This window comes from Chiloscyllium plagiosum, unplaced genomic scaffold, assembly GCF_037043375.1.
Source record: "Chiloscyllium plagiosum isolate Xiang-an unplaced genomic scaffold, Cpla_swu_hap1 HiC_scaffold_3, whole genome shotgun sequence".
NCBI lineage: Eukaryota > Metazoa > Chordata > Chondrichthyes > Orectolobiformes > Hemiscylliidae > Chiloscyllium > Chiloscyllium plagiosum.
In genome coordinates, this window is record NW_028270141.1 from 3,767,116 (window position 1) to 3,779,803 (window position 12,688).

Here is a 12,688-nt window from a genome sequence, read left to right on the forward strand (position 1 = left end):
TTTAAAGCTATGCCCCCTTGTAATACCGACTCAATACGCGGGAAAAGGTTCATACTGGCGACCCTATCTAACCCCCTAATCATCTTGTACACCTCAATCAAGTCACCCCTAAACCTTCTTTTCTCTAATGAAAACAGCCCCAAGTGTCTCAGTCTTTCCTCATACGATTTTCCTTCCATACCAGGCAACATCCTGGTAAACCTCCTCTGCACCCGTTCCAATGCCTCCACATCCTTCCTATAGTATGGCGACCAAAACTGCACACAATATTCCAGATGCGGCCGTACCAGAGTCTTATACAACTGCATCATGACCTCAGGACTCCGGAACTCAATTCCTCTACCAATAAAAGCCAGTACGCCATATGCCTTCCTCACCGCACTATTTACCTGGGTGGCAACTTTCAGAGATCTGTGTACATGGACACCAAGATCCCTCTGCTCATCCACACTACCAAGTATCCGACCATTAGCCCAGTACCCCATCTTTTTGTTATTCTTCCCAAAGTGAATCACCTCGCACTTAGCTACATTGAATTCCATTTGCCACCTTTCTGCCCAGCTCTGCAGCTTCTCTATATCCTGCTGTAACCTGCCACATGCTTCCTCACTGTCAACAACTCCTCCGACTTTCGTATCATCCGCAAACTTGCTCACCCAACCTTCTAACCCCTCTTCCAGGTCATTTATAAAAATGACAAACAGCAATGGTCCCAAAACAGATCCTTGCGGAACACCGCTAGTGACGGCACTCCATGAAGAAACTTTGCCATCAACTACTACCCTCTGTCTTCTTCCATCCAGCCAATTCCTAATCCAAACCTCCAACTCACCCTCAATGCCATATCTCCGTATTTTCTGCAGTAGCCTACCATGGGGAACCTTATCAAACGCCTTACTAAAATCCATATATACCACATCTACCGCTTTCCCCTCATCAACCTCCTTCGTCACCTTTTCAAAGAATTCAATAAGGTTTGTGAGGCACGACTTGCCCTTCACAAAACCATGCTGACTATCCTTGATCACATTATTCCTATCCAGATGTGCATAAATCCTATCCCTTACAATTCTCTCTAAGACTTTGCCCACAACAGAAGTGAGACTCACCGGCCTATAGTTACTAGGGCTATCCCTACTCCCCTTTTTGAACAAGGGAACCACATTTGCTATCCTCCAGTCTTCTGGGACTACTCCTGTAGACAAAGAGGACATAAAAATCAAGGCCAATGGCTCTGCAATCTCCTCCCTTGCTTCCCAGAGAATCCTAGGATAAATGCCATCAGGCCCAGGGGACTTATCTATTTTCACCTTTTCCAGGATTTCCAACACCTCTTCTCTACATACCTCAAAGCCATCCATTCTACTTATTTGTGACTCAGTATTCTCATCGACAACAATGCCCTGTTCCTGAGTAAATACTGAAGAAAAGTATTCATTCAGTGTCTCCCCAATCTCTTCCGCCTCCACACGCAACTTCCCCCTACTATCCTTGACTGGACCTATTCCTACCCTAGTCATTCTTTTATTCCTAACATACCTATAGAAAGCCTTAGTGTTTTCCCTAATCCTATCGACTAAGGACCTTTCATGTCCCCTCCTTGCTGCTTTTAGCTCTCTCTTCAGGTCCTTCCTGGCTACCCTATAACTCTCAATCGCCCCAATTGAACCTTCACGTCTCATCTTGAGATAGGCCGCCCTCTTCCATTTAACAAGGGATTCCAATTCCTTATTAAACCACGGCTCCCTCGCACGACCCTTTCCTTCCTGCCTGACAGGTACATAATTATCAAGGACACTCAATAGTTGCCCCTTGAACAAGTTCCACATATCATTTACACTCATGCCTTGGAGTCTACTTTTCCAAGCCACACATCCTAAGTCATGCCTCACCGCATCATAATTTCCCTTACCCCAGCTATAATTCTTGCCCTGTAGTACACACTTATCCCTCTCCATCACGAGTGTAAAAATCACCGAATTATGGTCACTATCCCCAAAGTGCTCACCTACCTCTAATTCTAACACCTGGCCTGGTTCGTTACCCAGAACCAAATCCAGTATGACCTCACCTCTTGTTGGCCTGTCTACATATTGTGTCAGGAAACTCTCCTGCACACATTGAACAAACACTGACCCATCTAACGAACTTGAGCTATAGCTTTCCCAATCAATATCAGGAAAGTTAAAGTCCCCCATAACAACCACCCTATTACTGTCACTCATCTCCTGAATCACCTTCCCAATCCTTTCTTCAATGATTCTAGGACTATTAGGAGGCCTGTAAAAGACTCCTAACAGGGTGACCTCACCTTTCCTATTCCTAACCTCAGCCCAAACTACCTCAGATGGCAAGTCCTCATCCATCGTCCTTTCCACCGCTGTAATACTATCTTTGACAAGCAATGCCACACCTCCCCCTCTTTTACCCCCACCTCTGACCCTACTAAAACATTTAAATCCCGGAACCTGCAACAGCCAATCCTGTCCCTGTTCTAGCCATGTCTCCGTAATAGCCACAACATCGAAGTCCCAGGTACCAACCAACGCTGCAAGTTCACCTACCTTATTTCGTATACTTCTTGCATTGAAGTATACACACTTCAAGCCACTTCCCTGTTTACAGGCACCCTCCTTGGAAATTGATGCCATGTTCCTCACCTCCCTACACTCCAGGCCCTGCACCCTGAAGCTACAATCTGGGTTCCCATGCCCCTGCCGAGTTAGTTTAAACCCCCCCCAAGAGCACTAGCAAACCTCCCCCCAAGGATCTAGTTACATGTCAGGAATTAAACAGTTGGATAGGTGGCTGGCTGGTTTGAGCAATGCACACTGGTTTGCTGAACTCCTTCAAGTAAGATCTGAACCTACTTCTCACAGGACTACAGATTACTACCTCCAGAAGGTAGATAATTATAGTGGTCAGCACCAGGTATCGTAATTATATGGGACAAGCTGCACTAGGGGACATTTTCTTGCCTGTCATTACTTGTTATGCAAATATGTTGGGAGTGTGCAGAGCATGTGAAAGAAGTTATACAAATGCATCTTTTTTTTTTTTAGCTGATTCTAAAGTTTGTCTTAGTCATGTTTGTGTTACAGTAAACTATTTGCTTACTTTATCTCAATGCCAAAGTTAAACGAGTGAATAATTACAAGATTATGAGGACCAATAATTTTATTATTGCACACATTGTCACTGGAAAAGTTTCAAATGGGTTTGCTGCTTTTAGAGTTATATAAAAGTTCTCACAAAAGTTGCCTATGATTAGTAATTTCATTTTGCCCAGAATAGTAGAGCCATTTGGGATAGCCTGTGCTTGAGGAAGAGTGACTTCGGAATGAAGTTATGGAACAATGTCTCATGGAGGAAGTGGAATGAATCAGTATTGATTCATTCAAATTTAAGTTAGCTAGATTTTGTTCAGAAAATAGCACTCATTATTCATTATGTGAATAACATTAGATGTAAAACATATAAAGTATGGTTAGAATGGCAGGTGACTTTGGATGTGTGGTTCCCAGAATTTTTCACCTCATTTCATATCAGTTAAAGATTAATTGATGGGGATTGCTTGCCTCAATTACTCAGCAACTTTATTTTGTTTCACATGACTATGAAACTGATAGTAGATAATATGTGGATTGTGAGACTTTTTCTCTTGCATCAATTTTGATGTTCATAACAAACTTAAGTAAATTTAGATTATTTTCACAGATATTTCTTCATATTCATTGAAATTCATTGATTGGGACTGATGAACCCAAGGAAAGAATTGGTTCAGCATCATCAATATTTTGCTAAGAAGCTTTTTTTATTAAGTTGTATTTATGATCTGACATTTTGAATTCATGCAACATATTGATGATAACTTATTTTGTCTTTATCTTCAGGTCCTGGTTTTATTTTAGTGTGAAGGGGGGAATTCCAAGTAAAGTTATTAAAATCAATATCATGAATATGAATAAGCAAAGCAAACTGTACTCTCAAGGAATGGCCCCATTAGTTAAGACTCTTCCTGGAAGACCACGCTGGGAGCGGGTGCGAGAAAGACCAACATATGAGGTATGGAAATTTCGGAATTAGTGATCTTGTAGAAATGTTTATTTTTGCATCCTGTAGATTGTAGCATATAAGTTCATCTTTGAAGCTTTGTAAAGGAGCTAGGGTGGAAGCTTTGAGCTAGAGCAAACAGTTATTATCTCTGGTTTGTTAACCGTGCGACATGCTACCGAGGCAAGGAATAGGGGGGGAGAGCAGTTGAACACGTGGCTGCAGGGATAATGTAGGAGGGAGGGATTCAGATACATGGATAATTGAGGCTCATTCTGGAGTAGGTGGAATCTGTATAAACGGGATGGTGTACACCTGAACCAGAGGGTACCAATATTCTGGGTGGGGGGAGGTTTGCTAATGTTCTTCCTGAGGATTTAAACTAATTCAGCAGAGGGATGGGAAACTGAATTGTAGCTCTAGTGTACAGGAGGTTGAGAATAGTGAGGTCATGAATAAGGTTTTGAGGCCACAGGAGTGTACCGGCAGGCAGAAAGGTGGTTTGAAGTATGTCTACTTCAATGCCAGGAGTATCCAGAATAAAGTAGGTGAACTTGCAGCATGAGTTGGTACCTGGGACTTCGATGTTGTGGCCAGTTCGGAGACATGGATCGAACAGGGACAGGAATGGTTGTTGCAGGTTCCGGGGTTTAGATGTTTTAGTAAGAACAGAAAATGTGGTAAAAGAGGGGGAGGTGTGGTATTGTTAGTCAAGGACAGTATTGTGGTGGCAGAAAGGATGTTTGATGAGGACTTGTCTACTGAGGTAGTTTTAGCTGAGGTTAGAAATAGGAAAGGAGAGGTCACCCTGCTGGGAGTTTTCAGAAGGCCTCTGAAAAGTTCCAGAGATGTAAAGGAAAGAATTGAAAAGATATTCTTTAAGTTTCCTAATATTGACTGGAAACACTATAGTTCGAGTACCTTAGATGGATCGTTTTTGTCCAGTGTTCACAGGAGGGCTTCCTGATACAGTATGTAGATAGGCCAACAAGGGGTGAGGCCACATTGGATTTGGTATGAGGTAATGAACCAGGTGGGTTTTAGATTTGGACGTAGGTGAGCACTTTGGTGATAGTGGCCACAATTTGATTAAGTTTACTTTAGCGATAGAAAGGGATAGCTATACACCACAGGGTAAGAGTTATAGTTGTGGGAAAGGCAATTATGATGCGATTAGGCAAGGTTTAGGATGCATAGGATGGGAAAGGAAATTGCAGGGGATGGGCACAATTGGAATGTGAAGCTTGTACAAGGAACAGCTTCTGTGTGTCAGGCAGGGAGGAAGTGGTCGAGTGAGGGAACTGTGGTTTACTAAAGAAGTTGAATCTCTTGTCAAGAGTAAGAAGGGCACTTATGTAAAGATGAGACATGAAGGCTCAGTTAGGGCGAATGTGTGTTACAAGTTAGAACTAACAAAGAGGATTGATGAGGGCAGAGCAGTAGATGTGATCTATATGGACTTCAGTAAGGCATTCGACAAGAACTGGCTCAAAGTTAGAAGACAGAGGTTGATGGTGGAGGGTTGTTTTTCAGATTGGAGGACTGTGACCAATGGAGTGCCACAAGGATCGGTGCTGAGTCCTCTATTTTTTGTCATTTACATAAATGATTTGGATGCGAGCAACAGAGGTACGGTTAGTAAGTTTGCAGATAACACCAAAATTGGAGGTGCAGTGGACAGCGAAGAGGGTTACCAAGATTACAACAGGATCTGGACCAGATGGGCCAATGGGCTGAGAAGTGGCAGATGGAGTTTAATTCGGATAAATGTGAGGTGCTGCATTTTGGGAAAGCAAATCTTAGCAGGACTTATACACTTAATGGTAAGGTCCTAGGGAGTGTTGCTGAACAAAGAGACCCTGGAGTGCAGGTTCATAGCTCCTTGAAAGTGGAATCACAGGTAGATAGGATAGTGAAGAAGGCGTTTAGTATGCTTTTCTTTATTGGTCAGTATTGAGTACAGGAGTTGGGAGGTCATGTTGCAGCTGTACAGGACATTGGTTAGGCCACACTTGGAATATTGCATGCAATTCTGGTCTCCTTCATGTTGGAAACATGTTGTGCAACTTGAAAGGGTTCAGAAAAGATTTACAAGGATGTTGCCAGGGTTGGAGGATTTGCGCTATAGGGAGAGGCTGAACAGGCTGGGGCTGTTTTCCCTGGAACATTGGAGGCTGAGGGGTGACCTTATAGAGGTTTACAAAATTATGAGGGGCATGGAGAGAGTAAATAGGCAAAGTTTTTTCCTTGGGGTCAGGGAGTCCAGAACTAGAGGGCATAGTTTTAGGGTGAGAGGGGAAAGATATAAAAGAGACCTAAGGGGCAACGTTTTCACACAGAGGGTGGTCCGTGTATGGAATGAGCTGCCAGAGGAAGTGGTGGAGGCTGGTACAATTGCAATATTTAAGAGGCATTTGGATAGATATATGAATAGGAAAGGTTTGGAGGGTTATGGGCCGAGTGCTGGCAGGTGGGACTAGATTGTTAAAAATCACACAACACCAGGTTATAGTCCAACAGGTTTCATTGGAAGCACACTAGCTTTCACACTAGCTAGTGTGCTTCCAATTAAACCTGTTGGACTATAACCTGGTGTTGTGTGATTTTTAACTTTGTACACCCCAGTCCAACTTCGGCATCTCCGAATCGGGACCAGATTGGGTTGGGATATTTGGTTGGCATGGACGGGTTGGACCGAAGGGTCTGTTTCCATGCTGTACATCTCTATGACTATGAGAAGAGAGAGCCAAGAAGAGCCAGGAAGGGACGTGAGAAGTCTTTGGTAGGTAGGATCAAGGAAAACCCTAAAGCTTTTTACAGCTATGTCAGGAATAAAAAAAAGACTAAAGATTTGGGCCTGTCAAGGAAGTAGTGGGAAGTTTTACGTGAATTCCAAAGAGATAGGAGAGGTGCCAAATGAATACTTTTGGTCAGTATTCATACTGAAATACAGGCTATTAGACTAGACAGGGGTGAGGATCATGTGGAAATGTTAGCAATCCTGGAAAATGAAAATAAGTAAGTCCTCCTCGGTGGGATGGGATTTATCCTAGAATTCTCTGGGAAGCTCTCCTCTGGGAGGAGATTGCAGGGCTTTTGGCTTTGATCTTGATCTTTATGTCGTCATTGTCTACAGGAATAGTGCCAGAAGACTGGAGGATAGCAAGGGGGGGTAGAGACAACCCTGGTAATAATAGACCTGTGAAGTGTTGAAAAGGATTATGAGAGAGAGAATTTATTATCATCTAGAAAGGAATAATTTGATTAGAGATAGTCAACAAGGTTTTGTGAAGGATAGGCAAAAGTGAGGAATGCAGATGCTGGAAACCAGAGTTTAGATTAGAGTGCGGTGGAAAAGCACAGCAGGTCAGGCAGCATTCGAGGCGCTGCCTGACCTGCTGTGCTTTTCCAGCACCACTCTAATCTAAACTTGGAGAAGGATAGGTCATGCCTCAAACCTTATTGACTTCTTTGAGAAGGTGACCAAACGGGTGGATGAGGGTAAAGTGGTTGATGTGGTGGAAATGGATTTCAGTAAAGCGTTTGATAAGGTTCCCCATGGTAGGCTAGTGCAGAAAATTCAGAGGCATGGGATTGAGGGTGATTTAGCGATTTGGATCAGAAATTGGCTAGCTGAAAGAAGAGAGAGGATGGTGGTTGATGGGAAATATTCATCCTGGAGTTCACTTACTAGTGGTGTACCACAAGGGTCTATTTTGGGGCCACTGCTGTTTGTCATTATTATAAATGACCTGGATGAGGGCATAGAAGGATGGGTTAGTAAATTTGCGGACGACACAAGGTTGGTGGAGTTGTAGGTAGTGCTGAAGGATGTTGCACGTTATAGAGGGACGTAGATAAGCTGCAGAGCTGGGCTGAGAGGTGGCAAATAGAGTTTAATGTGGAAAATTGTGAGATGATTCACTTTGGAAGGAGTAACAGGAATACAGAGTACTGGACTAATGATAAGATTCTTGGTCGTGTGGATGAGCAGAGAGATCTCTGTGTCTGTGTCCATGTGTATAGATCACTGAAAGTTGCCACCCAGGTTGATAGAGTTATTAAATAGGTGTACATTATGTTAGCTTTTATTGGTAGAGGAATTGGGTTTTGGAACCTTGAGGTTGTATTACAGCCACTTCCACCCCCTCTGACACACTTCCACCACTGATGCCATGTGTTCCGCGACTTCCGCTCCCATTGCAGCCACTTCCGCCCCTAACGATTTCACATACTCCACACGTGACATCACCTCCGCCCCACGAGTCATCGCTGATGTCACGTGTTCTGTGACTTTGGCGCTGCTCACCACTGCCGTTGTCGCCATCACTTCCGTACCCAACAACGCTATTCACCTGCATACTGCTGACACGCCCCCACCCCCCCCAACGGATCCCACTGTCACCATACCCAGCCCCAGACCCCTGAGGGGAACATCACCTCTGCTAATGACTCCACCCCCATTCCCCCACCACCACTCCCACTCCAGTTACAGGCTCCACCCCGACTCCCAGCTCCACACCCTATACCAAGTCCCAGGTCCTAGCTCCCAGCCCTGCCGCATTTTCACCATCCCCCCCCCCCCGCCAGATCTTCCCCTCACTGAGGACGAATGATCAGTCCTCAGCAAAAGCCTTACCTTCGTCCCCCTCCGTCCACGCATCAACAAATTCAATACGCATCGTGATGTCGAACACTTCTTCCGCCGCCTCCGAGTTTACTTTTCCAATCAGGACTCCAGCTCATCTTCCGAGGGCCCCTTCATCCGCCTCCAACACACTCCATCCACCTGGACACCCAATGCTGGCCTATTACCCGCCCTCAATCTCTTCATTTCCAACTGCCGCAGTGACATTAACCACCTCAACCTGTCCATCCGTCTCCCCCACTCCAACCTCTCACCCTCACAATGCGCACCCCTCCATTCCCTTTGCTCGAATCCCAACCTCACCATCAAACCAGCGGATAAAGGGGCTCCGTGGTAGTTTGGCGCACTGACCTCTACACCGCTGAAGCCAGGCGCCAACTCGAAGATACCTCCTCCTACCAACCCCCCGACAATAACTTCATCCCCCCCATCACCAAACCAATATCTCCCAGACCATACACAACCTCATCACCTCCGAGAACTCCCACCCACAGCTTCCAACCTCATAGTTCAGGAACCCCGCACCACCCGATTCTACCTCCTTCCCAAAATCCACAAGCCTGACCACCCCGGCCGACCCATCGTCTCAGCTCCTCCTGCCCACCGAACTCATCTCCACCTACCTCGATACTGTCCTATCCCGCCTCGTCCAGGAACTCCCAACATATGTTCGGGACACCACCCACACCCTCCACTTCCTCCAAGACGTCCGTTTCCCTGGCCCCCAAGGCTTCATCTTCACCATGGACATCTACACCTCCATCTGCCATGAGCAGGGCATCCAAGCCCTCCGTTTCTTCCTCTCCCGCCTTCCCCACCAGTACCCTTCCACTGACACTCATTCATTTGGCTGAACTGGTCCTCACCCTTAACAATTTCTCCTTTGAATCCTCCCACTTCCTTCAGATGAAAGGGGTAGCCATAGGCACCCGCATGGGCCTCAGCTATGTCTGTCTCTTTGTTGGCTACATAGAACAGTCCATCTTCCGTAGTTACACTGGCACCACTCCCCACCTCTTCCTCCGTTACATTGATGACTGCATTGGCGCCACCTCATGCTCCCATGGGGAGGTTGAGCAGTTCATCAACTTCACCAACACATTCCACCCCGACCTTAAATTCACCTGGACCATCTCTGACACCTCCCTCCCCTTCCTAGACCTCTTCATCTCCACCAACGATGACCAACTTAACACTGACATTTATTACAAACCCACCGACTCCCACACCTACCTGGATTAAACCTCTTCCTGCCCTACCTCCAGCAAAAATGCTATCCTGTATTCCCAATTCCTCCGCCTCCGCCGTATTTGCTCCCAGAAGGACCAGTTCCACCACAGAACACAGAAGGTGGCCTCCTTCTTTCAAGACTGTAATTTTCGCTCCCATGTGGTTGAAAATGCCCTCCAACACATCTCATCCATGTCCTGCACCTCTACCCTCAAACCCTGCCCCTCCAACCGCAACAAGGACAGAATCCCGGGTCCTCAACTTGCACCCCACCAACCTCCTCACCATCTGCCGACATTTCTACCACCTACAAATGGACCCCACCACCAGGGATATATTTCCCTCCCCACCCCATCCGCTTTCCGCAAAGACCGTTCCCTCTGTGACTACCTGGTCAGGTCCACGCCCTCCAAGAACCCATCCTCCACTCCTGGCATCTTCCCCTGCCACTGCAAGAATTGCAAAACCTGCGCCCACAGCTCCCTCCTCACCTCCATCCAAGGCTTCAAAGGAGCCTTCCACGACCATCAAAGTTTCACCTGCACGTCCACCAATGTCATTTATTGTATCTGTTGCTCCTAATGCGGTCTCCTTTACATTGGGGAGACTGGACGCCTCCTGGCAGAGCGCTTTAGGGAACATCTCTGGGACATCCGCACCAACAATCCCATCGCCCCGTGGCCGAACATTTCAACTCCCCCTCCTACTCTGCCAAGGACATGCAGGTCTCGGGCCGCCTTCATGGCCCTCCCTCACCACCCGACGCCTGGAGGAAGAACACCTCATCTTCCGCACCGGAACATTTCAACCCCAAGGCATTAATGTGGACTTCACCAGTTTCCTCATTTCCCCTCCACCCATCTTACCCCAGTTCCAACCTTCCAGCTCAGCACATATCCTCATGACCTGTCCTACCTGCCTATCTTCCTTCCCATCTATCTGCTCCACCCTCCTCTCTGACCTATAACCTTTATCCCCACCTCCATCCACCTCTTGCACTCTTAGCTACCTTCTCCCCAGCCACACACCCCCCCCCCCCCCCATCCATTTATCTCTTCACCTCGGAGGCTCCCAGCCACATTCCTGATGAAAGACTCCAGCCCGAAATGTAGATTTTCCTGCTCCCCGGATGCTGCCTGACCTGCTGTGCTTTGCCAGCATCACTCCAATCTTGACTGATCTTCAGCATCTGCAGTCCTTGCTTTCGCCCGTCATATAGAACATAGAACATAGAAAAATACAGCGCAGTACAGGCCCTTTGGCCCTCGATGTTGCGCCGATCCAAGCCCACCTAACCTATACTAACCCACTATCCTCCATATACCTATCCAATGCCCGCTTAAATGCCCATAAAGAGGGAGAGTCCACCACTGCTACTGGCAGGGCATTCCATGAACTTACGACTCGCTGAGTGAAGAACCTACCCCTAACTTCAGTCCTATATCTACCCCCCCTTAATTTAAAGCTATGCCCCCTTGTAATACCCGACTCCATACGCGGGAAAAGGTTCACACTGTCAACCCTATCTAACCCCCTAATCATCTTGTACACCTCAATCAAGTCACCCCTAAACCTTCTTTTCTCTAATGAAAACAGCCCCAAGTGTCTCAGTCTTTCCTCATACGATCTTCCTTCCATACCAGGCAACATCCTGGTAAACCTCCTCTGCACCCGTTCCAGTGCCTCCACATCCTTCCTATAGTATGGCGACCAAAACTGCACACAATATTCCAGATGCGGCCGCACCAGAGTCTTATACAACTGCATCATGACCTCAGGACTCCGGAACTCAATTCCTCTACCAATAAAAGCCAGTACGCCATATGCCTTCCTCACTGCACTATTTACCTGGGTGGCAACTTTCAGAGATCTGTGTACATGGACACCAAGATCCCTCTGCTCATCCACACTACCAAGTATCCGACCATTAGCCCAGTACGCCATCTTTTTGTTATTCTTCCCAAAGTGAATCACCTCACACTTAGCTACATTGAATTCCATTTGCCACCTTTCTGCCCAGCTCTGCAGCTTCTCTATATCCTGCTGTAACCTGCCACATCCTTCCTCACTGTCAACAACTCCTCCGACTTTCGTATCATCCGCAAACTTGCTCACCCAACCTTCTAACCCCTCTTCCAGGTCATTTATAAAAATGACAAACAGCAATGGTCCCAAAACAGATCCTTGCGGAACACCGCTAGTGACGGCACTCCATGAAGAAACTTTGCCATCAACTACTACCCTCTGTCTTCTTCCATCCAGCCAATTCCTAATCCAAATCTCCAACTCACCCTCAATGCCATATCTCCGTATTTTCTGCAGTAGCCTACCATGGGGAACCTTATCAAACGCCTTACTAAAATCCATATATACCACATCTACCGCTTTCCCCTCATCAACCTCCTTCGTCACCTTTTCAAAGAATTCAATAAGGTTTGTGAGGCACGACCTGCCCTTCACAAAACCATGCTGACTATCCTTGATCACATTATTCCTATCCAGATGTGCATAAATCCTATCCCTTACAATTCTCTCTAAGACTTTGCCCACAACAGAAGTGAGACTCACCGGCCTATAGTTACTAGGGTTATCCCTACTCCCCTTTTTGAACAAGGGAACCACATTTGCTATCCTCCAGTCTTCTGGCACTACTCCAGTAGACAAAGAGGACATAAAAATCAAGGCCAATGGCTCTGCAATCTCCTCCCTTGCTTCCCAGAGAATCCTAGGATAAATGCCATCAGGCCCAGGGGACTT

At 46.5% G+C, this 12,688-nt stretch overlaps 1 protein-coding gene across 11 annotated transcripts in view; it reads left to right on the plus strand.

Annotated features, from left to right (window-relative positions):
• The window catches only part of agbl5 (AGBL carboxypeptidase 5), a 131,402-nt gene that overhangs the window by 12,460 nt on the left and 106,254 nt on the right, over nucleotides 1-12,688 (plus strand). For all 11 annotated transcript variants that reach the window (XM_087977088.1, XM_087977094.1, XM_087977098.1 and 8 more), the window contains one exon: nucleotides 3,894-4,065. In XM_087977088.1, the coding sequence (XP_087833214.1) occupies nucleotides 3,894-4,065 (172 nt within the window). The remainder of the gene's footprint in view (nucleotides 1-3,893; nucleotides 4,066-12,688) is intronic.